The following is a 21,297-nucleotide window of genomic DNA, read 5'->3' on the forward strand; positions in this document are numbered from 1 at the left end:
CCTACACCCTCTTCTGACCACCTTAGGCATGCATGTGATGCATATATACACATACAGCTGAAACACTCATACACCCAAAATAAATCTTTAAAAAAAAAATTTTTTTTTAAGAGATGGGGCTGAAGAGATGGCTCAGCAGTTAGAGCACTGGCTGCTCTTGCAGAGGACCGAGGTTCAATTTCCCAGCAACCACATGGTGGCTAACAACCACCTGTAACTCCAGTTCCAGGAGATCAACACCCTCTTCTGGCCTCCACAGGCTCTGCATGACACTTGCATGCATGTAGGCAGTACAGTCATACACGTAAAATAATTATACTTAAAATAAATAAAAAAGATCCATTTTTAAGTACTAGCTATTTTTAACTCAAAAGTCCATCAAAGGCCAGGCTTCGTGGGTCATGCCTTTAATCCCAGAGGCAGGTAGACCTCTGGTGAACCTCAGTCTCCATTACAGCCATCTCTTAAGCATATAGGCATACATGAAAAAAGTTTGAGTGCACCCATACCAGTTTAACATCTACAGCAAATGATGAGACTGGTGCGTGGCGTAATGTGCTAAGGAGGCACTTAAATAAGCAAGTTCGTTTCATCTCGACTTAAAGACATTCAAATGTCAGCTTATTTTTTTCCACCTAAGAAAGCCTAATTCTTAAGATTCCTCATAAAACTAAGAACATTATGTAAAATGCTGGAGGCCAGTTATCATTTCTCTGGCTTTGTGTTTCACTTAGAAGATATTATACTCGTTTGTTCACCCATTTATATTATTTTTGTTTTTAGTGTGTGCGTGCGTGTGTGTGTGTGTGTGTGTGTGTGTGTGTGTGTGATGTGCATAGACATGCATATGGAGATCTGAGAACAACTTCGTGGAGTGGGTTGTGTACATTGAGTTCCATGGATCCAGCTTCAATCATCAGGCTTGCATGGCAAAGGCTTTTACCCTCTGAACCATCTTGCCAGGCTGAAAATTGTCATTTTTTGATCAATCTTGTTTTCTGTTCCTTACATTGTAATTTGTTCTTTGAGTCCATGTTTTTCAAAAAGGGCTTGCCATTTTTTAAATTTCTTTAATGTATTTAACAGGTGGGGGCAGGGGCTGCTCCGAGGTTAGATGACAGCTTGCCGGAGTCTGTTCTTTCCTTCTGTCTTGTGTTGAGGATCCAGCTGAGATTGTTGGCTTGCAGGCACGCACCCTTAGCTGCTGAGCCATCTTGCCAGCCCGAGCTTTGTTTTTGTTTTTTTTTTGTTTTTTTGTTTTTTAAGACAGGGTCTATGTAGCCCTGGCTGGCCTGGAACTTGCTATGTAGACCAAGTTGGCCTCAATCTCAGAGAGATCCTCCTGCCTCTGCTTCCCAAGTGCTGGGATTAAAGGCCTGAGATACCACAACTGCTCCCTTTAAAAAAATTATCTGCATTTTCTAAAAATCTGTAGTTTGTGAGTAAATTTGTGACTTTCATGAACTCACAGAGATCTGCCTGCCTCTGCCTCCAGAGTGCTGGGATTAAAGGCACTACCACACCTGGCTTGTAGTCAGATTTTTAAAGCTGCCATTCAAAGCCCTCATGTAACAGGTAGAGCAGATGACAGAAAACAAAACAGCCTTTCAGAAACCTCCTTAACAGTGCCACCTCTGCAGTTGTGGTTTGCAGAGATGGTCTCATTCAGTGTGTCCTATCCACCCTTGTGGGTCTCCTTTGTTCCATGATGGCACAGGGACATTACACTTTCTGTGCAGCTTGGTCATGCTGCAGATACAACAGATAAATATGCTTTAACATTTGTTTGGTAAGGTTTATTTCTGTTAAAACTTTGTTCAGGGATTGTTATAGGTGTATCTACTTGAAAATATATTAAAATCTCAACACGATACTGATGAAGCTTGGTAAGCACAGGGCATTTAGCCAGAAGGCATTTCTTCTACATCACCTTAGTAATAAATAACTGCTAGGAATCTCTAGCGTGAGACCTGAATGGAAAGGCTTATTTTTAAAGTCCTAATATGGGGTTGGAGAGATGGCTCAGCGGTTAAGAGCACTGACTGCTCTTGCAGAGGAGCTGGGTTCAGTTCCCAGCACCCACAGGGTGGCTACGAACTGTCCTTAACTCCAGTTCCAGGGGAATCCAAAACCCTCTTCTGACCTCCGTGGCATTGCACGACACAGGTGCACTCACATAGACACAGGCAATATACACTCATACACATAAAATAAAAATAAAATAGTTAAAAGTCCTAATACATAGTTTTACCTTAAGCCATACTAGGTCTTTCAGACAGCTGTTGCATCAGGTGTTATCGTGAGAGGACTTGTTAGATAATACGAAGGCACAGAGATGAAAAAACCCTGCTTGAAGATTGCTACAGAAGTCCTGCACTTGGCAGCGACGGACAGAAATATTTATATGACAGTTCCTCCTGGGACTAGAGTGGCAAGAAGTCATGCAATCATTTCTCCCTACTTGAAGGAATTTTTCAAGCAAGGGCTCTAATACTCTCAAGTATCAGTGACTATGGAGACTTAAAGCCTTGACTTGTGTTTACTCAGGCCCCTGCTGTCTTTGACCTTTTCCCCATTCCTCTGCCTTTGTGAATGGTTCATTCCGATATCACAGGTGACATGTGTCTTGTCACCAATGTTCATGATGCCTGTGGTGCTGCCATTTGCTCTCTATGCACACTCCCTGGCAACCTTGTCTACATGTTCCTAAGTCAGTTCTGGCCTAGGTCACCAAGCTGAACTCAGAGTCTGTACACTTTCATTACCACAACTCTTAGACCTTCAAAGCAATCTCTTCCTGCTTTGTAAATGGCACTACTGTCTAGCAACTCAGTCAGGTCAAAACCAAGAACGGTACTTTCCTGCTTTGGCCTCTGTGTTGGGATTACAGATGGGAAGCACCACACTGGCTCTATAAAGTGCGTTAATAAGTGCAGCCATGCTAAACTGTTAAATTGTTCACCCAAACTGAACTAAATAATCCAGAAAAGGCCTGAAGTTTAAATGTATTCTGTTCATACAAAACTGCTAACTAGTTACTTTGCATATCTATTACCACTTTCTGTGGTTAGGAAGAAAATATGAATTGCTGTTTTACTAACTGGGTCTTTGAATAGCAGGAGCACAAATCACAGGATTCTCAAAGTACTTATAACCATAAAGCAAACCAGAAACTGGAGAAAACCGGCAAATGCGTCAGGTTTAATAAAACAAGAAAAGAGTTAAAGTAGCTACATCTTTTCCTTCTTGTGAATCTCCCCAACGTCCAAATCCTTTCTTGTTAAGTCTGAATAGTCCTAGTTGGTTTGGTCAAAAATTGAACTCAAAGGTGTTGATTATAATTCAGAGAGATACAAAACTCAGCACCTCTTTAATTTAAAAAAAGAAAGAACAAACTTGATTTTTAAAAACATATTCATAGCTGCCTGAAGAGGAGATCTTGATCCTTCCACTTGAATAGATAACCCTCGCCACCAGTAGGCCATTTGGATTAGAACCAAAAGGAGTCCATTACTCATTCCCTCTCCGGCTCTTCTTGTGGCTTTTCTTAGACCTGAAATGAAACAGGTACAAATTAGTAAATTAAGGAGCAGATAAGGAAGATGATTATGATAGGATGACCCTGATGAATAGATGATGTCAATATGAGATATACTTTGGTGGGGGGCTGAGATAGGATCTTACCATGTAGTCTTTGCTTAGAACTCATCATGTACATAAGCCAAGAGAGCCTTCAACTCATGGTAATCCTCACAGAACTTCTGTCTCTCCAGTGCTGGGAATACAGATGTGTGCCACCACACCTAGCCCAAATTTGTGTGTGTGATGTGCATGCTTTTATGCATGTGCACATGCATATATATGTGCATGTAGAGGCCCAAAGTTGAAATTGGATGTCTTCCTTGATCCCTCTTCACTTTACTTAGGTAGAGTATGCTAGTTTTTCTTTTTCATTTTTTAAAATAACCCCAGCTGGCCTGGAACACTATGTAGTTCAGGCTGGCCTTGATCTCACAGGGATCTGCCTGCCTCTGCCTCCCAAGTTAAAGGCGTGCACCACCATGCCTGGCTTGCTGGTTAGTTTTTATCAACTTGACACAACCTAGAGTCATGTGTTAAGAGGAAACCTCAAGTGAGGAGTGTCCAGATCAGACTGGCCTACAGCTCAGTCCACTGTGGGCAGCACCATCTGGGTCTTGGTGTGGGCTAAAAGCCAGCTGAGCATGAGCCAGGGAGCATGGCCATAATTAGCTTTCCTCCAATGTTCTGCCTCTGCTCCTGCTTGAGTTCCTGCCCTGACTTCCCTCAGTGATGGACTATGACCTGAAAGTATAAACCGAAGTCAACTTTTTCCTCCACAAGTTGCTTTTGGTTGTTTATCACAGCAACAGAAAGCAAATTAGGGAAATGGTCTCTCATTTGAACCCAGAGCTCAAGGATCAGCTAGTGAAGCTAGTAGCTATTTTCCCTACAGATCCCATTTCTGCCTCTGGAGTACTGGGATTATAGGTGGTGTCACACCTGTCTTTTAAATGGGTTTTGGGGATCTAAACCACCTTTGTACAGTGAGTGCTTTATTCACTGAGCCACTGAGATCCCTTTCTTAAAAAAAATAAGCCTCAGAGCCACACTCTGGGTAAGGCATTACTGCCTAAATTTGCCACTAAGGAAAGAACCTCTTCACAGGGTAAGAATGTACGTTAATGGCTTATGTCCCACCGGGAATGCTAATGAAAGCTGATCAAATGAAAGTGACTCAACCGTAAAGTTTTTTAAAATCTGGTTCTTGGACTAGAGAGATGGCTGAATGGTTAAGAATGGGTACTGCTCTTACAGAGGACCCTAGTTTGGCTTATACCACCCATATTGGATGGCTCACAACTTCATGTAACTCCAGTTCTAGGGGCATCTAGAAGCCTCTGGCCTCTATGGACACCTTCACTCACATGCATACAGACACAAAACACAAAATTAAAAATAAGTCTAAGCCAGGTGTGGTGGCACATCCCTTTAATCCCAGCACTCGGGAGGCAGAGCAGGAGGATCTTTGAGTTTGAGGCCAGCCTGGGCCACACAGCCAGTTCCAGGCCAGCCAGACTCAAACAACTAACTAATTAATAGAAATAAAAATAAGTCTTAGCCATGTGGGGTGGTGCATTCCCTTAATGCCAGCACTCAGGAGGCAAAGACAAGCAGATCTCTGTGAGATCGAGGGTAGCCTGGTCAGCCAGGTCAGCTGGGGCTACAGGGAGACCCTGTCTCAAAAGGGACAAAAAAGAAATAAAAACAAGTCTTTTCTTAAAACCTAGGTTTTCTGTAGCTCTAGCTCCTCTGATGTCCAAAGCTACAATCCTACAAAGGAAAAAGATCAAAAGAACTAGCGTTCCAGTAATGCCCAGAGCAAAAAGTCCTATTTTGTCTTGTAATGAAGAACTGTTAATATTCACATAAACAAAATTGCAGGACCAACTTAGTTGTAATTGAGACTTTAACTTTTGAATAAAGATTAATTTGTGTGCATGCACGTGTGTGCACATGTGAAGGCTGGGGTCAGTGTTGGTTGCTTTCCTAAATCATTCCACCTTATTTTTTGAGATGCTAAAGCCACCTGATTGGCTAGTCTGGCTGGCCAGCTGAAGGGATTCTCCCTGTGGCTGAGATGACAGGCGCACCTGGCTTCTGCCATCGGTGCTCAGGATTGAACTCAGGCAGGGCAAGCTCTTTACCCAATGAACCATCTCCCCAGGTCAATATTAAATTCTTAAACAGAGAATTCTTGACCCCTACCTTTCAGGAGACTTTGAATGGCTCCTGTGTCTGTGACTACGGTGATGACCTAGGGAAGAAAAGGTCATTGGATGAAACACTCTTACCTCCCTTAATTCCTCTCATTCATGTAATACTTTTTCGGCCTGTTCTGAGGATACCACTTACTGAAAGCACCTCGAATCTGGTATACATTTGGCAGAAAATGCAATAATGGAATCACATATATTCAGACTTAACGGCAAATTTCACAAAACACGACATTGGGTTTTGGACCACTACTGTATTATAATAATTATATTATTATTTTGACCAATACCTTATTCCTGGAATTTCAGATGGAAATCTAAAATCCCATCACCGTATCAGTATGAGTTAAATGTGAACCTCACTTCAAATTCCACGTCCCTCTCCTTTCCTGCTAGGTAGCAGTGCAGCATGTGTCTCACGCTGCAGGAGCTCGGTGCTCCTCTTAGATTCCATTATCAAAACAGAAGCAGCAGAAGGCCTAAATAGTATACCTGGGGATTTAGAACGGGATCTGTGTCGTCTGTCTCGGGACCTGCTTCGATGACGCCTTGGACTCTTGCTCCTATGCCTTTCTCGTCGAGGGGAAGGGCTATGGAAAAGACTGGTCAGCCCAGCAGATGTTTTGCAGTGAACACACCCACCACCTACTTCCAAAAACCTCTCATCTGAAGTAACTAAAGACCCACCTTCTTCTTTTGGGTGATCGACTCCGCCTAGAGAGAGAGGAAGAGAAGAACCTGGATGAGTATACAGGCTAATGTATATTGCAAAAATTAACCTTTGGATCTGTGTAGCAGCTGGGATCTCAGCAGACTGCCAGTTCCCGCCTCCCTCTGGCACAGGGGCTGAGAACTCGGGGGACTGCCTGAGAGCACCCAGATCCTGCCTCTATGTGGTGAAGCCTTTGAGAGGGAACTGATACTGATTCTAACCACTCCAACAGCTGTCAAAATGCCTGAAAGCAAATCCTGAATCCATCACTCTGAAGTCCAGCTTTGGTAGACAAAAGAAAACTGAGGAGGAACCCAATAGAAGGATGCTTTTGGAAGTTCTTGTCAGGAAATTCCGATAGACTCTTAAATGAACATTTGAAATTTGTACTGTTCTGACTTTTTTCTAGTTGCCTGTCTAGAACTTGTAATGCTAATTACTCTTGCCTTTACTTCTCCTTCATATCTATTTGCCAGTCAAGGACTTTCTTTTCCCCCTAGAGGTAAGAGTTATGCAATTTGGGAGTCTTTTAGATAGACCCACTGAAGGGGCACCCTATATCCCTGTTCAGCATGGAAAAAGCCAGAGTGGTCTGCGTACCGATTTCCTATCTGCAAGCTGGGTAACCTCTTCAGAGGATGGTGTGATAAGAATAAGAGGTAGGAATTCACTAGGCAGTTAGTGTTGACCCCAAAGAAAAGTAGCCAGTTTCTTGGCTAAAAGTCAAAATGTCCTTGGGCCTCTTAGCAAAATACTCTGTTCCAAAGGCCAAAAATGTCAGAAGTATTTGTAAACTTTTATCTGATCCTCAAAAGATTTTAGGGTTGGGGCTGGAGAGATGGCTCAGTGGTTAAGAATACTGGTTGTTCTTACAGAAGACCTGGGTTCGAATCCCAGCACCCACATGGCAGCTAACAACTGTCCACCATAACTCCAGTCCCAGGGGATCCCACAGCCTCTTCTGACCTCCGTAGGCATTGCAGGACACGGGTGCACTTACCTACATGCAGGCAAACACATAAAAAGTAGAGTAGCAAAAAGCCCCATTTAAAAAAACAAACAAACAAAAAAAGAGTACATGAAGTTATCAGAATAAAGTGATGGGGAGATATGGGAGGAGTTGGAAGGGAGGGAGTGGGCATGGATTTGATCAAAACACCTTATATGCTTATATCCCTGTATGAAATTCTCAATAAGTTATTTTTTTTTAAATTAACCTGGGGGGTGTGTGGGGAATTAAACACAGTGACCTCTGATTTACTCTTCACTTTCCCTCACATATGTATCATAACTTTTAGCACACTTCTCTTAGAACTCTGGCCACCAAACTTTATTTGGCCAATGAGATATTAGCAAATGTGACAGAAGCAGATAAACTGGAAAAGCACTTGCATGAAAGTACCTGCTGAGGATGGAAGACAGAAAAGCAGATCTCACCATCCTCATTAAGGATACCTACACTGAGTAGGAAACAGTCACAAAACAGGAGTACACATACTAAACTGTGTATCTGAGCCCAGTTTAGTTCACTGGCTGTACACTAATGAATTATATAAATGAGTTGTCTACAGTGAGGGTTTTTTTTTTTTTTTTGGTCTTTTTGAGACAGGGTCTCCCTGTAGCCCCAGATGTCCTGGAACTCACTATGTAGACCAGGCTGGCCTCGAACCCACAGAGATCCGCTTGCCTCTGCCTCCTGAGTGCTGGGATTAAAGGCGTGCGCCCCCACGCCCAACTAGTGAGATTTTATAGGTGGTGGTTCTATGGAAAGCTGATAGGTGATAGACTGGATAAGCATTTCCCCATAGGCTAACATTCTTCCTTCCTTGAAAGCCAAATTCCTGGGTGTAGTATTCAGAGTCTTCCCAGAAGAGACCAACAATTACAGCCTTACCTTCTGGGAGACCGACTCCGGCTCCTCCTGTAGCGCAGGGCCGGAGAGCGCCGGGGCTTGTCCAAGTCTCGGTAGCTTCTTCGGCGGTGATCAGGTGATGGCACTCTTTCCAACTTGAAAGGAGATGGATGAGGCAGTGATGGAAACAGATTTATTTAAGACAACCATGGAAAAATTATAGTCCCTTCCCCATTCTGTTCCAAAGTACATCTCTAATACAGTAATCTGACTATATAGCAGGTAAGCTTTTCTGAAGACAAAAAAAAAAAAAACAAAAAAAACTACTAACAAATAGATCTCAGTAATCTATCAGTAATCTTTTTATTGATACCAACATTACCATCTTGGGACCGTGGAAGTATACTAAGAAATAACAATGCTTACTTCCTTAGGAAACCAGATCTCCAATATGAAAGAAAAGATAGATGTAAGATCAATAATGTTAAATACAAAGTTGTCCTGTATTTTAATCTTCAAAATATTTTCCCCTAGCTCTATCAAAACTGTAGCAACACCCATTTTTATTGATACCAACATTACCATCTTGGGACCGTGGAAGTATACTAAGAAATAACAATGCTTACTTCCTTAGGAAACCAGATCTCCAATATGAAAGAAAAGATAGATGTAAGATCAATAATGTTAAATACAAAGTTGTCCTGTATTTTAATCTTCAAAATATTTTCCCCTAGCTCTATCAAAACTGTAGCAACACCCAGATTATGGTATGTGCATTACATGGCATTACAAGAAATGAGGTATTCTTGAAGAAATGCCTACTTTCAGGCAGGTCTGGAGCAGCGCTATACAAAATGTGGCTAGAACATATGTACCATCATATAAAAAAGCAAGGAAGCTGCTGGACGTGGCACACACCTTTAATCCCAGTACTCGGGAGGCAGAGGCAAGCAGATCTCTGTGAGTTCAAGGCCAGCCTGATCTACATAGTTCCAGGACAGCCGGGGCCACAGGGACTCTGTCTCAAAAAGACCAAAAAAAAAAAAAAAAAAAAAAAAAAAAAAAAAAAAAAAGCAAGGAGGCCTCAAAGATCTATGAATGTATCAAGAAATCCCAGAAGTCACATTGAACAAGGTACCTCTGCTGACCAAAGTTTAAGCATCAACTTAGATAATGATTAAAGCACAATTTGTGTGTTTGTGTGTGTGTGTGTGTGCACGCGTGTGCTGCATCTGTGCTGGGATTATACCATGCCCAGAACCATTTTTTTTTTAATTTTATTATTTTTATTTTATGTGTATCCGTAAGTGCACCCGTGTCATACAGAAGAGGCTGTTGGATCCCCTGGAACCGGAGTTACAGACAGTTGTTAGCTGCCATGTGGGTGCTGGGATTCAAACCCAGGTCTTCTGCAAGAACCACCAGTGTTCTTAACCACTGAGCCATCTCTCCAGCCCCCAGAACCATTTTTAGAACACCTAATGAATCTAGGCATCGATTATCAGTGGATCCTAAGGTCATAAAAAGTGAGCTGTGGCCGGGTGTGGGCGTGCACATCTTTAATCCCAGCACATGGGAGGCAGAGGCAGGTGGATATCTGTGAGTTCAAGGCCAGCCTGGTCTACATAGTGAGTTCCAGGACAGCTGGGGCCACAGGGAGACCCTGTCTCAAAAAGACCAAAAAAAAAAAAAAAAAAAGCAAGACAGGGCCTGCCAGATGGCTCTGTGGGTAAAGGTGCTCACCATCAAGCCTGACAACCCAAGTTCAATCCCCAGAATCCACATGATTTCCAAAACTCTTCTTCTGATCACTACACACGCCAAGGCACGCACGTTCCCAACACACACACACACCAAATAAAAAACTTAAAAAAAAAAAAGAATAAAGTGAGACAGCCAAACTGCATATTCCAGGGGTATACACAGCCACTCCTGTGAAGTAGTGTGCTGCTCTATTCCAAAGGAAATGAAACCTCTCAAATGTGGCTAAGCCTCTAGGTCCAGTAATTAGTCTGTAGATCTAATAATTAGTTTGTAGGAAATAGAAAGCTGTGACATATAAGAATCTTAAGTAGCATCACAAGGCTAAAATCAGAAAAACACTGAAAAAATATGTACGATGAATGACTTGATACGGTAACAAAAAACTGCAAGAGGGGCTGGAGCAGTGGCTCAGTGGTGGTGAGCACTGGCTGCTCTTGCAGAGAGCCCAGGTTTAGTTCCAGCACCCACATGGTGTCTGACAACTCTCTGTAACTCAGGCTCAAGGGAATCTGACACTGGCTTCTGGCTTCTTGGGGTATTCCACACATGTGGTACACACACACACACACACACACACACGTAAAACATTCATACACAAACCAGAAACTGTCAGAGTGATAGAGGTAGCTTACAGAATAAAAGATATTTTAAAGATACAAAAAGCAAGAGTGATGTATTTAAATGTTTGACTACTTAAACATGTCTAGGACAGCGGGGAAATTGGGAGCACCAAATACTTGACAATAATGGCGTGGGGAGGGAAGATGAAAATACAGTCATGCTTAAGATGGGATTCTTTCCTGAAATAATATGAACTGTTGGATTTGAGCTGATCATTGTTAGAAGCTGAGTAATGGGTATATGGAGGCATTGTGTCTCTACTGTAGTATAAGACTGATACTCACTGGGGCTGGAAAGATGGCTTAGCAGTTAAGAACACTGGCTGTTCTTGCAGAAGACCCGGGTTCGAATCCCAGCACCCATATGGCAGCTAACAACTGTCCGTAACTCCAGTTCTAGGGGATCCGACAGCCTCTTCTGTCCTCTGTGGGCATTGCACAACACGGGTGCACTTACCTACACGCAGGCAATACACATACACATAAAATAAAAATAATAAATAAAATATGAAAAACTTTTTTAAAAGAGAAAAAAGCAGTCAAGCCACAGGCATATAGATCCGTTGAGCCCACCTGCTTTCTGAGTCCCTAGAAAAGCCTAACTTTTCGGTTTTCCCTGTTTTCATCTTTTTCCTTCTTTCCTTTACCTGCCAAAACCTCTGGGCATCCTTTCCTGGACACTGTGAGCTTTGATTCTTTTTCTAAATTGTTTCCCCTTCCCCAGCATTCCAATATGTAGCTGCTTACAAACAGCCTGGCCTTTTCCTCTTTTTCACTGTCCTCCTGGCAGTTGCCAAGATTTATGGGCTTGTTTGCCCTGATTTTTTTTCATTTAAACTCTAATAAAATTATCCTTGTGCTTTTTTTATTTTTATTTATTTTTTATATTTATGTGTGTATTGCCTGCGTGTAGGTTAAGTGCACCTGTGTTGTGCAATGCCCACGGAGAACAGAAGAGGCTGTGGGAACCCCTGGAACTGGAGTTACGGACAATTGTTAGCTGCCATGTGGGTGCTGGGATTCGAACCCAGGTCTTCTGCAAGAATTAACCACTGATCCATCTCTCCAGCCCCAATCCTTGTGCTTTTTAAGAGCTAGAAAGAACAGGCATGGGGCACACCCCTATAAATTCCAACACTTGGAAAGTGGAGGCAGAAAGGCTAGGAGTTCAAGGTCATCCTAGGCTGCACATCAACTTCAAGCCCGTCTGGTTACATAAGACCCTATCTCAAAAAAACACAACAAAAAATGCCTATACTTCATTTCCAAGAGAAGAAAAGCACTTCTACTTTGCATGGCTTTTGATTTAGAGGATGGCCTCACCTCTTGCACTGGCTTTAAAGGGAAATTACTGGCTCAGATACACTTCCATGTGCACTGTCCCAGGATCCATAAATCAGGTGTGTACTTCCTCTCCAGCTATGGCAAACTGCCAATCTGAGTTGTCCACATTACCTCCCAAGACACCTATTACTGCTTCTGGTGTAACACTGCATAGACTTGTAGTGAACTGTTCTCTAACATCACCATCTTGTAAACCCTATTAATTTTAGTATGCACTGTTGTTACAACATGAAGCTTTCTCCATGTCACACAAAACATTTAGAACACATACATGGGGGGCTGGAGAGATGGCTCAGTGGTTGAGAACACTGGTTATTCTTGGAGAAGACCCAGGTTGGAATCCCAGCACCCACACAGCAGCTAATAGCTGTCCATAACTCCAGTTCCAGGGGATCGATGCCCTCTTCTGTCCTGTGGGCATTGCATGACACGGGTGCACATACATACATGTAGGCAATATACTCATACACATAAAATAAAAATAATAAGCAAAATATTAAAAACAAAACAGAAAATCCAGGTGTGGTGGCACATGCCTTTAATCCCAGCACTCGGGAGGCAGAGGCAGGTGGATCTCTCTGAGTTCCAGGCCAGCCTGGTCTACATAGTGAGTTCCAGGACAGCTGGGGCTACAGGGAGATTCTGTCTCAAAAAGACCAAAAAAACAAAACAAAAAACAAACCAGAAAAGGACCACTGTCCTTCCCCAGCCCTTACAACCTCTGGGAGCCTGACCTTCTCGTCTTCTTCCTCCTCCTCCTCACTGGACTCCACATCATCCATGTCTTCTTCTAGAGCACTAACTCGAGGCTCTAGCTGCTCAGCTTCTTCTAGCACATAGCGTTTCTGCAGAGAACATAATGTTTTAGGTAATTGCCATTTTCTCTATGCCCTAAGGCCCTACACTGAGCTTCTGGGATTGACAGAAAGTCATAGGACAATAGGTCTGAAATAATTTTATTACAGCCCAAGAGTTTCCTAAGGAGTTAACATACCTTGAATCCATATGCTCTTTTAAGTTCCCCAGCAGACAGAATGCTGGAGAGGGACAGCTCATTTTCAGCTCGTTCTGTTTCCTGTGACTTCATACTGTACTATACTGTAGTCATTGGAATGGCAGTCTTTTTGTGTAGGCAAAAATGTGAACTTTAGGGCTAGGGAGAGGGTTAAACAGTTAACAGCATTGGTGCTTGCAGGAGACCTGGTTTTGGTTCCCAGGACCCACATGGTAGCTAACAACCATTTGTAACTCCAGTTCCAGGGGATCTGACACTGTCTTCTGGCCTCCTGGCATGTGGTACACATGCATTCATGCAGGCAAAAAACTTGTACACATAAAGATAATCTTTAAAAAAATGTGAACTTCATACACACAAAAAAAATCCAAGGGTTAGTAAGCTCATGATTGAGATTATGCTGGTAGTTCCAAAGAAGAGACCCAGCCCTAGAGTCATGACACCAAACCTCTGCTAGACCCAGAATCCAGGAAGCTGCTGAGGTTCATGTTTTGAACTGGGTATAGCATAAACAATCTGCGCCGTGTTTCATTTTCTTCTAGGGTATAGCTTAGCAGTATTTGAGTGGCTAAAGACTTGAAACAAAGGTGAGCTCCAAACCTGAAATGGAGTGACTGAGTCTAAAGTCACCATTTTCTTGTCCCGAGGACATGAAGAATGTTAGGTGACCTACGTGGATGGCTGTAGAAGAGCCAGTGTTCTTTAAAGGCCACTTAGCTCTCACTTATCTTTCAACAAAAGTTGGGGAGAAATGACACAGTCATAGAATCACTAGCTTAGGATCTAGGACTGTATCATGGAGGGCATCCAGAACATTTCTTAGCAGACTCAGAAGTCTGAAGTCACTATATTATCTTAAAAGATACTAAAGTATTTGTGTCTGATGGACTGAAAATACATTCCATACAACTCCTTGCTAATGTCAGGGCAAGACATCAGTCAAAAGCTAAATTGAAGCCAGGTGCTATTGCACACAGAAACTGAGAAAGGACTGCCAGGTTGAGGCCAGCCTGGGCAAAATAGCAAGACTACTTAAAGAACAAAACAAAAATCCACAAAAACTAAAGTGATAGCCTACAGGCTGGTTACCAAGAATAGATTCAGGGCAAAAAGTAATCTTTTTTTTTTCAATTTTATTATTTTTATTTTATGTGTATGCGTGTATTTCCTGCATGTAGGTAAGTGCACCTATGTCGTGCAATGTCCAAGGAGGTCAGAAGAGGCTGTTGGATCCCCTGGGACTGGAGTTAAGGACAGCTGTTAGCTGCCATGTGGGTGTTGGGATTCAAACCCGGGTCTTCTGCAAGAACACCAGTGTTCTTAACCTCTGAGCCATCTCTCCAGCCCCCCAAAAGTAATCTTGAGTCATTTACACAGTACATAGTCCACAACTTACAAGTGATGCTACCAGCCCTATTTCAATTCTCCTCAATGGAGTGTGATGAACACTATTTCTTTTTCCTTTCTTTTTTTGCAGGGAGGGCGGGTGAGACAAGGTCTTCCTATGTAGCCCCAGCTGATCTGGAAGTAGCTATGGAGACCACCCTAGGCTGGCCTCAATCTCACAGGGAGATTGCCTGCCTCTGTTTCTCTAGTACAGGGATTAAAGGCGTGTGCTACTACACCCTACCTTACTAATAAATTCTTAAATTGTGGTCTTTCCTTCTAAACTATATACAGACTACACCACTTACTAGATTCAAATTTGCCTCAGCCTCCAGAATGCTGAGATTATACATGTGTACCACCACACTCAGCTTTTTATAATACTTCTAGACTATTAGCTACCATAATGAGGTAACCCACTAAAGATACTATGAGCATAGAGCACTGAAAGCAAGTTTTCAGTTCTGAAATTTCATTTTCTTCACTATATCCTGCAACATTAGCCAATATGGAACAAGAAAGATATACCCACCACACCCATTTTCAGGACTTTTATTTTATAGGATTGAAACTGTGTGTAGAGGAAGTGCTTCTTTACTGAATTATGAATGAGTCCTTATCTGAATTATCACATACCAGCAATCTATTCATTTCCCTACTTTTAAATTAACTTGATTGGGGTAGGGGGTGTTACAGGATCTCTGTGTATATCAGGCTGAACTGACACTTGCTACGCAGCCCAGATTGGCTTTGAACTCACAATCCTGCCTCAGCCTCCCAACTGCTGAGATTACAAATGGGCATAATCATGACCAGCCCCTTTGCCAGTTTTAAAACAGTGAGGTGAAATTTAAATAATTAAACTTTTCTAAATTAAAAAACAACTATTTTAAAGCATAAATTCATATTTTGTAATAATTACTTCCCTAGGAACAGTTGTCCCAGAAAAGCTGACCCATTATGTAGTCCTTCCTCACTCAACTCTTCCTGTATCTCATCAAACCAGCTTTTTCTTCGATTTTGCCTAGTCTAGATATATCATCTAAAAGGGGTCATACAATAGATGACCTCCAAGTTTTAAATTATTCCTTTACGTTTGTACCTAACTAGAATCTCCAAATAGATACGAGTTGCAGGTGGCATCCAAAAGGAAACATGAGCCAGGTTGAGCTGGTAAAGGTCTCAGCCTGGGGACACTGAGGCAGGACAGTTCAAAATAAGCCTAGGCAACTTAGGGAGATTCTGCCTCAAAAACAACAAATGCCAAAAATAATTGTTTTGTGAAAGGGCTAGGAAGAACCAGACATAGTTGTATACACTTATAATCCCAGAACCTGGGAGACAGAAGCAGGGAGTGCTCCAAGTTCAAGACCAGCCTGGTCTACATAGCAAGTTCTAGGCTATCCAGGGCTATATAGGAAGACCCTGTCTCAAAACCAAAACCCAAAGAGCTGGGGATATAGCCGAGTGGTGGAGTGCTGTTGAATATGCTTGAAGATCCTGGTTCAGTCCCTTGATTCCTCACCAAAACAATAAACTGAACTAAGATGAAACTTGAGTGAGTGTAGACTACAATGACGAAGGTCAGAAAGTTAGCTTCCCGAGGAAAGGGTGAAGGAATGGGGAAGAAGAAATAAAGATTAAAGTTTTTTTTTTTTGATGTGTACAAGTGTGCATTCCTGTGTGGGTGGGTATGTACATGCAAGGCAGCCATGTGGAAGTCAAAGGACAACCCCAGGTGTAGGCTCTGGGGCCCCTTTCAGCTTTTGTTTGAGACAGGGGCTTTCTCACTGACCTGGAACTTTGCCACATAGGCCAGACTAGTTGGCTAATGAGCGTCCAGAGATCTGTCTGTCTCCACCTCTTATCTGATCATCAGTGTATGTTCTGGGGAGCTGAACTCAGATCCTCAGTTGCAAAGCAAGAACTTTCCTAACTCAGCCATCTCTCCAGCCCCAAACTTTTACCTTTTTGTTTTTGTTTCTTTTTTAGAGGCAGGGTCTCCTTGTAGCACCAGCTGTCATAGACTAGGCTTGCCTTGATTTGACAAGAGATCCGCCTGCCTCCCCAATGCTGGGAATTAAAGGCCTGCACCACTACACTTGGACTCCAAACTTACTTTTTGACACAAGATCTAACTAAACTGCATAGGCAGTCCTTGAACTTGTGACCTTCTTGCTTCAGTTTCCTATGTAGCTGGAATTATAGATCTGAGCTACCGGGCCTGGCTTATTTCCTTTTGTGGTGCTAAAGATCAAACCAAGGGCTTTGTACATGCTGGATAAGTATCAAATCTTAGATGACTTTTTTTCTTCTTGGCTTTTTTTGTTGTTGTTGTTGGTCTTTTTTGAGACAGGGTCTCCCTGTAGCCCCAGCTGGCCTGGAACTAGCTATGTAGACAAGGCTGGCCTCAAATTCACAAAGATTCGCCTGCCTCTGCCTCCCAAGTGACAGGAAAGGTGTGTACCACCACACTCAGCATCTTCTCTACTTCTTGATATAGTTTTGGTTTGTTTGCCTGGCCTGGCACTGTGAACCTGCAGTAGACCCTCCTGCCTCTGCTTCCCTATGCTGGGATTTATAGGCATGAGCCACAATACCCAACTTATATGAAGACTTAAATAAAACAACCAAAAACAAACCTCTTTCACACAGCATAATTATTTCACAATGCACCTACTGTGTGTCAACAGTTCATTTTTATTGCTAAGTAACATTCCATTGTCTTAATATATCATAATTTGTCTATCTATTCACTTACTGGATTGCTTCAGTTCTGGCCTTTACAAATAAAGCAGCAATGAATACAGGTTAGGCATTCCTAATTCAAAATGCTCCAAAACTGGAAAATGTTTATGATTTTAAAACATTTTATATTTTCAGACTATGAATTCCCAGGAAGTAAAGTCTATAAATAGTTTTAAAAAATCTTTTGGGGCTGGAGAGATGGCTCAGCAGTTAAGAACACTGGTTGTTCTTGCAGAAGACCTGGGTTCGAATCCCAGCACCCACATGGCAGCTAACAACTGTCCTTAACTCCAGTCCCAGGGGATCCAACAGCCTCTTCTGACCTCCTTGGGCATTGCACGACATGGGTGCGCTTACCTACGTGCAGGCAATACATGCATACACATAAATAAAAATAGTAAATAAAATATTAAAAAAAAATCTTTTGCTCACGTTCCCATTGAATTGTGTACACACACACAAACACACACGTATGTGAGAGCAAGCACACACATAGAGGCATAAATTACAATTTCAGATATTGAAACAGGGACTGAAACGGACTGGAGAGATGGCTCAGAGGTTAAGAATACTGACTGTTCTTGCAGAAGACCCAGGTTCAAATCCCAGCACCCACATGGCAGCTAACAACTGTCCGTAACTCCAGTTCCAAGGAATCCAACAGCTTCTTCTGTCCTCTGCAGGCATTGCACGACACAGGTGCACTTACCTATGTGCAGGCAATACACTAAAATAAAAATAATAAATATTTAAAAAAAAAAAAAGAACACTGACTGTTCTTGCAAAAGACCCAGATTCGAATCCTAGCACCCACATGACAGCTAACAACTGTCCAAAAAAAAGCAGCTATGTGGGTTCTAATATTTGAGGTCATTTCCACTTGATTCTATCCTTGTCTCTAAGGCAAACCCACTTAAGGCATCTGACTGCCCCATTTTATAGATGGGGTTCTATAGGAGATCAGTTGTAACAACAGACACTTGGGCTAATTTCTTACTTGGTCACCTCCCACTATAGCCTATTCTGTTTTTCTTTAAGCTATCACATCTGTTTTGGTATTTTTGCCACAGTAGTTTTAAAGCCACAAAACACAACCTTAGCCAGGCATGGTGGTGCAAACCTATAATCCAGCACATGGAAGGCAGAGGACTGCCACAAGTTTAAGACTAGCCTGGTCTATATGGTGAGTTCCAGGCCAGTCAAGGCTACATAGTCAAGACCCTGCCTCAAAATACAAAAAAAAAAACAAAACAACAACCAAGTTACAATCTTGAAGGGTGCTTCATAGACAATCTTCACTTGAGAGAGAAGGCAGGATAATAAACAGGAAGTCTAAGGAATTAAGTGCTCACTTTCTTAGTCCTGGTTACTTTTTTTGTTTTATAGCATGGCTCACTAATTCTAAAAACACCAATATTCGAGCCAGGCATGGTGACACACACCTTTAGACCCAGCACTCAGGAGACAGCAGAAGGACCACTATGAGATCAAGGCCAGCCTGGTCTACATAGCAATAAAGGAACCTTTAGTCTATTACCTGTAACCGGGGAAGAATGATATCACAGACTCTCTCACTGTGCAGAAGTTCATCGATAAACTCATCTACATGCATCAGTTCAAACTCTGAAAGAAAAAAATCATTATAGTTTAAGCAACCTGAAAATAACAGATTTAGGTAACAAAAAATGTAAAATAATCATGAGGCTTCTTTTGAAACAGGGATTAAGAGATGAATGAGGCCGCCCCAATTAACAGAGATGGGCTGGGACACAGGTCAGTGGTAGAGCAGCTGCCTAGTACGTATGAGGCCCTCGGTTCAATTCCTAGCGCCACCACACAAAACAAACCAAAAACCCTGAATTTTAATAGGTCATTTAATTGTACTTTCTCACATGAATCCCTAATGACTGAATAAAGAACAGTTATCTTTTAGGGGTCAGTGAGAGGGCTCTGCAAGGAACAGTGCTTGCCATGCAAGTCTGATGACCCAAGTTTGATCCCCAGAACCCACAGTGGAAAGAGCATCGACTCCCCAAAGTTGTGCTTTGATTTCCATACACGCACTGTGGCACACATGTGCCACCCAATCTATCTCTCTTAATCTCTCTCTACTGCTCACACACACATTAAAAAAAAAGATGCTAAAACAAAGAATATTTATCTTTTATAACACAAAAAGTGACAGTTCTTTAGAAGCTCCGTAGCAACATTACCTCGGTTTCATGGCTCTCAACTACAGGTGACTTTGTACACTGGTATCACCCTACTCAAAAGAGTGCTACTTGGCTGGGCGTGGTGGTGCACGCGTATCTCTGTGAGTTCAAGGCCAGCCTGGTCTACATAGTTCCAGGACAGCTGGGGCTACAGAGAGACCCTGTCTCAAAAAAGACCAAAAAAATAAAAATAAAGAGTGCTACTTGTGTCCAGTGGGACACAGCCAGGGATGTGGCTAAACATTCTTCAATGCACAGAGCAAACACTTATCTAGCCTAAAATGTCAACATTGAGAAATCCTGTCCTAGTTTAACATAATGTCTTTAGTAACTCACACCATAATGGCCAAGGCTATTTCCATCTACTTACCATGTTACTATGGCATAACATCTGGTTTATTAATAGTACTTAATACATATTGGCTCAATGAGTAAATAAGTTAATAAACGCTTAAAGTATATTGCAAATAGAGCATCCCTAAGCCAAAATTCCTAAATCTGAAATTTTCTGAACAGGGATATGGCACTCATAATTTTGTTATTTTGGAGATTTGAGATTCCTGTATTGGGGATGTTAAACTGGTAAAGTTTATACAATGATACCAACTTCAAAGGCTTATTTTTGAGGGCCGGGGATGCAGCAGTGGCAGAGTACTTGCCTCACATACCTAGGTTCAATCCCTAGTACTGGCCCCCAACACACACAAAAGCTGGGTGTGACAGTACCTGTAATGACAGGAGAATCAGGAGTTCAAGGCCATCCTCAGCCACACAGAGAGCCAGCCTGGGCCTCTTGAGACCCTTGCCCCTGCCTCAAAACAAAACAAAAGGCGTATCTTTGTAAAGGTATGTAGCTACCCCCTTGGCTAATATTAATATTTTCCAGGGGGGTCCCTATGAGTAACATAGATTGACTTAATCTACATACTATGGTAGAGAATACAATTCTAGAGAAGCAAGCAATAGTACAAAATTGTGACGATTCAGAAACTGACTTTGGGCAGGCTAAAGCAGGTTTTATGAACCATTCTGGAGCTTCTAGATCTCATGGATGGAGCATGTGTGGAATACGTATCCGATGTCAGGCAGTGCTTACATAAAATACACCTGCAAAGGGAGGCAGACAGGTGCCAACTTGGCTAAGGCTCCCACTGAGAAGGATGGAAGACCTGGCTGTAGACGATAATGCAGATGAAGAGAAACATTTAGTGTAGGAGAGCAGAGATACAGTGAGGTAAAAATGGCTCAGAAATAATGGTCCAGAGACTCGCATCATACTTACCTCCATTCCGATTCTGGCTCTTGATTTTTCGATAGTCATTGTACAAAGGCTCTAAGTACTTGTAGCAATCAATTGCAGTTCCTGTCAGCCTCATGTAAAGTGCCCCCAACATGCGGACATACCTAACAAAGACGTGACAGTGAGACAACAGGTCATCCAAGACGTTTCAGAGTTTTACAACTGGTTTTTCTCAGGACAGTAGCAAATAAATAGGCTCTTTTCTCCTCCTCATCAGATGAGAATGTCATAATTCTGAAGGTAGCAGAGAGCAGAAGATGGTTTAAATATGGAGACCTGGGACTGGAGAGATGGCTTGGTGGCTCCAAGAGTTCCGTGGTTCTTGGCAAGAGTGCTGTTTGACAAAGTTCCAGCCGAAAGCCGGTGAGCACTGCTCTTTTGGTGGAAATCCCTTCCCCAGTCACTCCTGGTTTTTATAATTGGTATAACCTTCTCTTCTTTAAGTATTCTGATAACCAACTCTGATGATGGAATGGGAAACTAAACCAGGGAAATCTCTGCCTTTAGCAGAATTATCATGTTACTGAAACAAAATGAAAAAGATAGAC

General features: G+C 42.3%; 1 protein-coding gene across 2 annotated transcripts in view; it reads right to left on the reverse strand.

The window, feature by feature from the left end:
- Window positions 1-3,174: 3,174 nt before the first annotated feature.
- The window catches only part of Prpf38a (pre-mRNA processing factor 38A), a 23,637-nt gene continuing 5,514 nt past the window's right edge, over window positions 3,175-21,297 (reverse strand). Inside the window, exons 3-10 of one of the 2 annotated variants that reach the window (XM_008828432.3) lie at window positions 20,732-20,853; window positions 18,774-18,859; window positions 12,822-12,932; window positions 8,402-8,514; window positions 6,483-6,509; window positions 6,288-6,385; window positions 5,788-5,836; window positions 3,175-3,553 (exon numbers count right to left, since the gene is read on the reverse strand). In XM_008828432.3, the coding sequence (XP_008826654.1) occupies window positions 3,511-3,553; window positions 5,788-5,836; window positions 6,288-6,385; window positions 6,483-6,509; window positions 8,402-8,514; window positions 12,822-12,932; window positions 18,774-18,859; window positions 20,732-20,853 (649 nt within the window). In that variant the 3' untranslated portion in view covers window positions 3,175-3,510. Of the gene's footprint in view, window positions 3,554-5,787; window positions 5,837-6,287; window positions 6,398-6,482; window positions 6,510-8,401; window positions 8,515-12,821; window positions 12,933-18,773; window positions 18,860-20,731; window positions 20,854-21,297 lie in introns of both variants that reach the window. The other variant, XM_029561266.1, reaches the window with a different exon arrangement.

Source organism: Nannospalax galili, unplaced genomic scaffold (genome assembly GCF_000622305.1).
Source record: "Nannospalax galili isolate Female #2095 unplaced genomic scaffold, S.galili_v1.0 scaffold713, whole genome shotgun sequence".
Lineage (NCBI taxonomy): Eukaryota > Metazoa > Chordata > Mammalia > Rodentia > Spalacidae > Nannospalax > Nannospalax galili.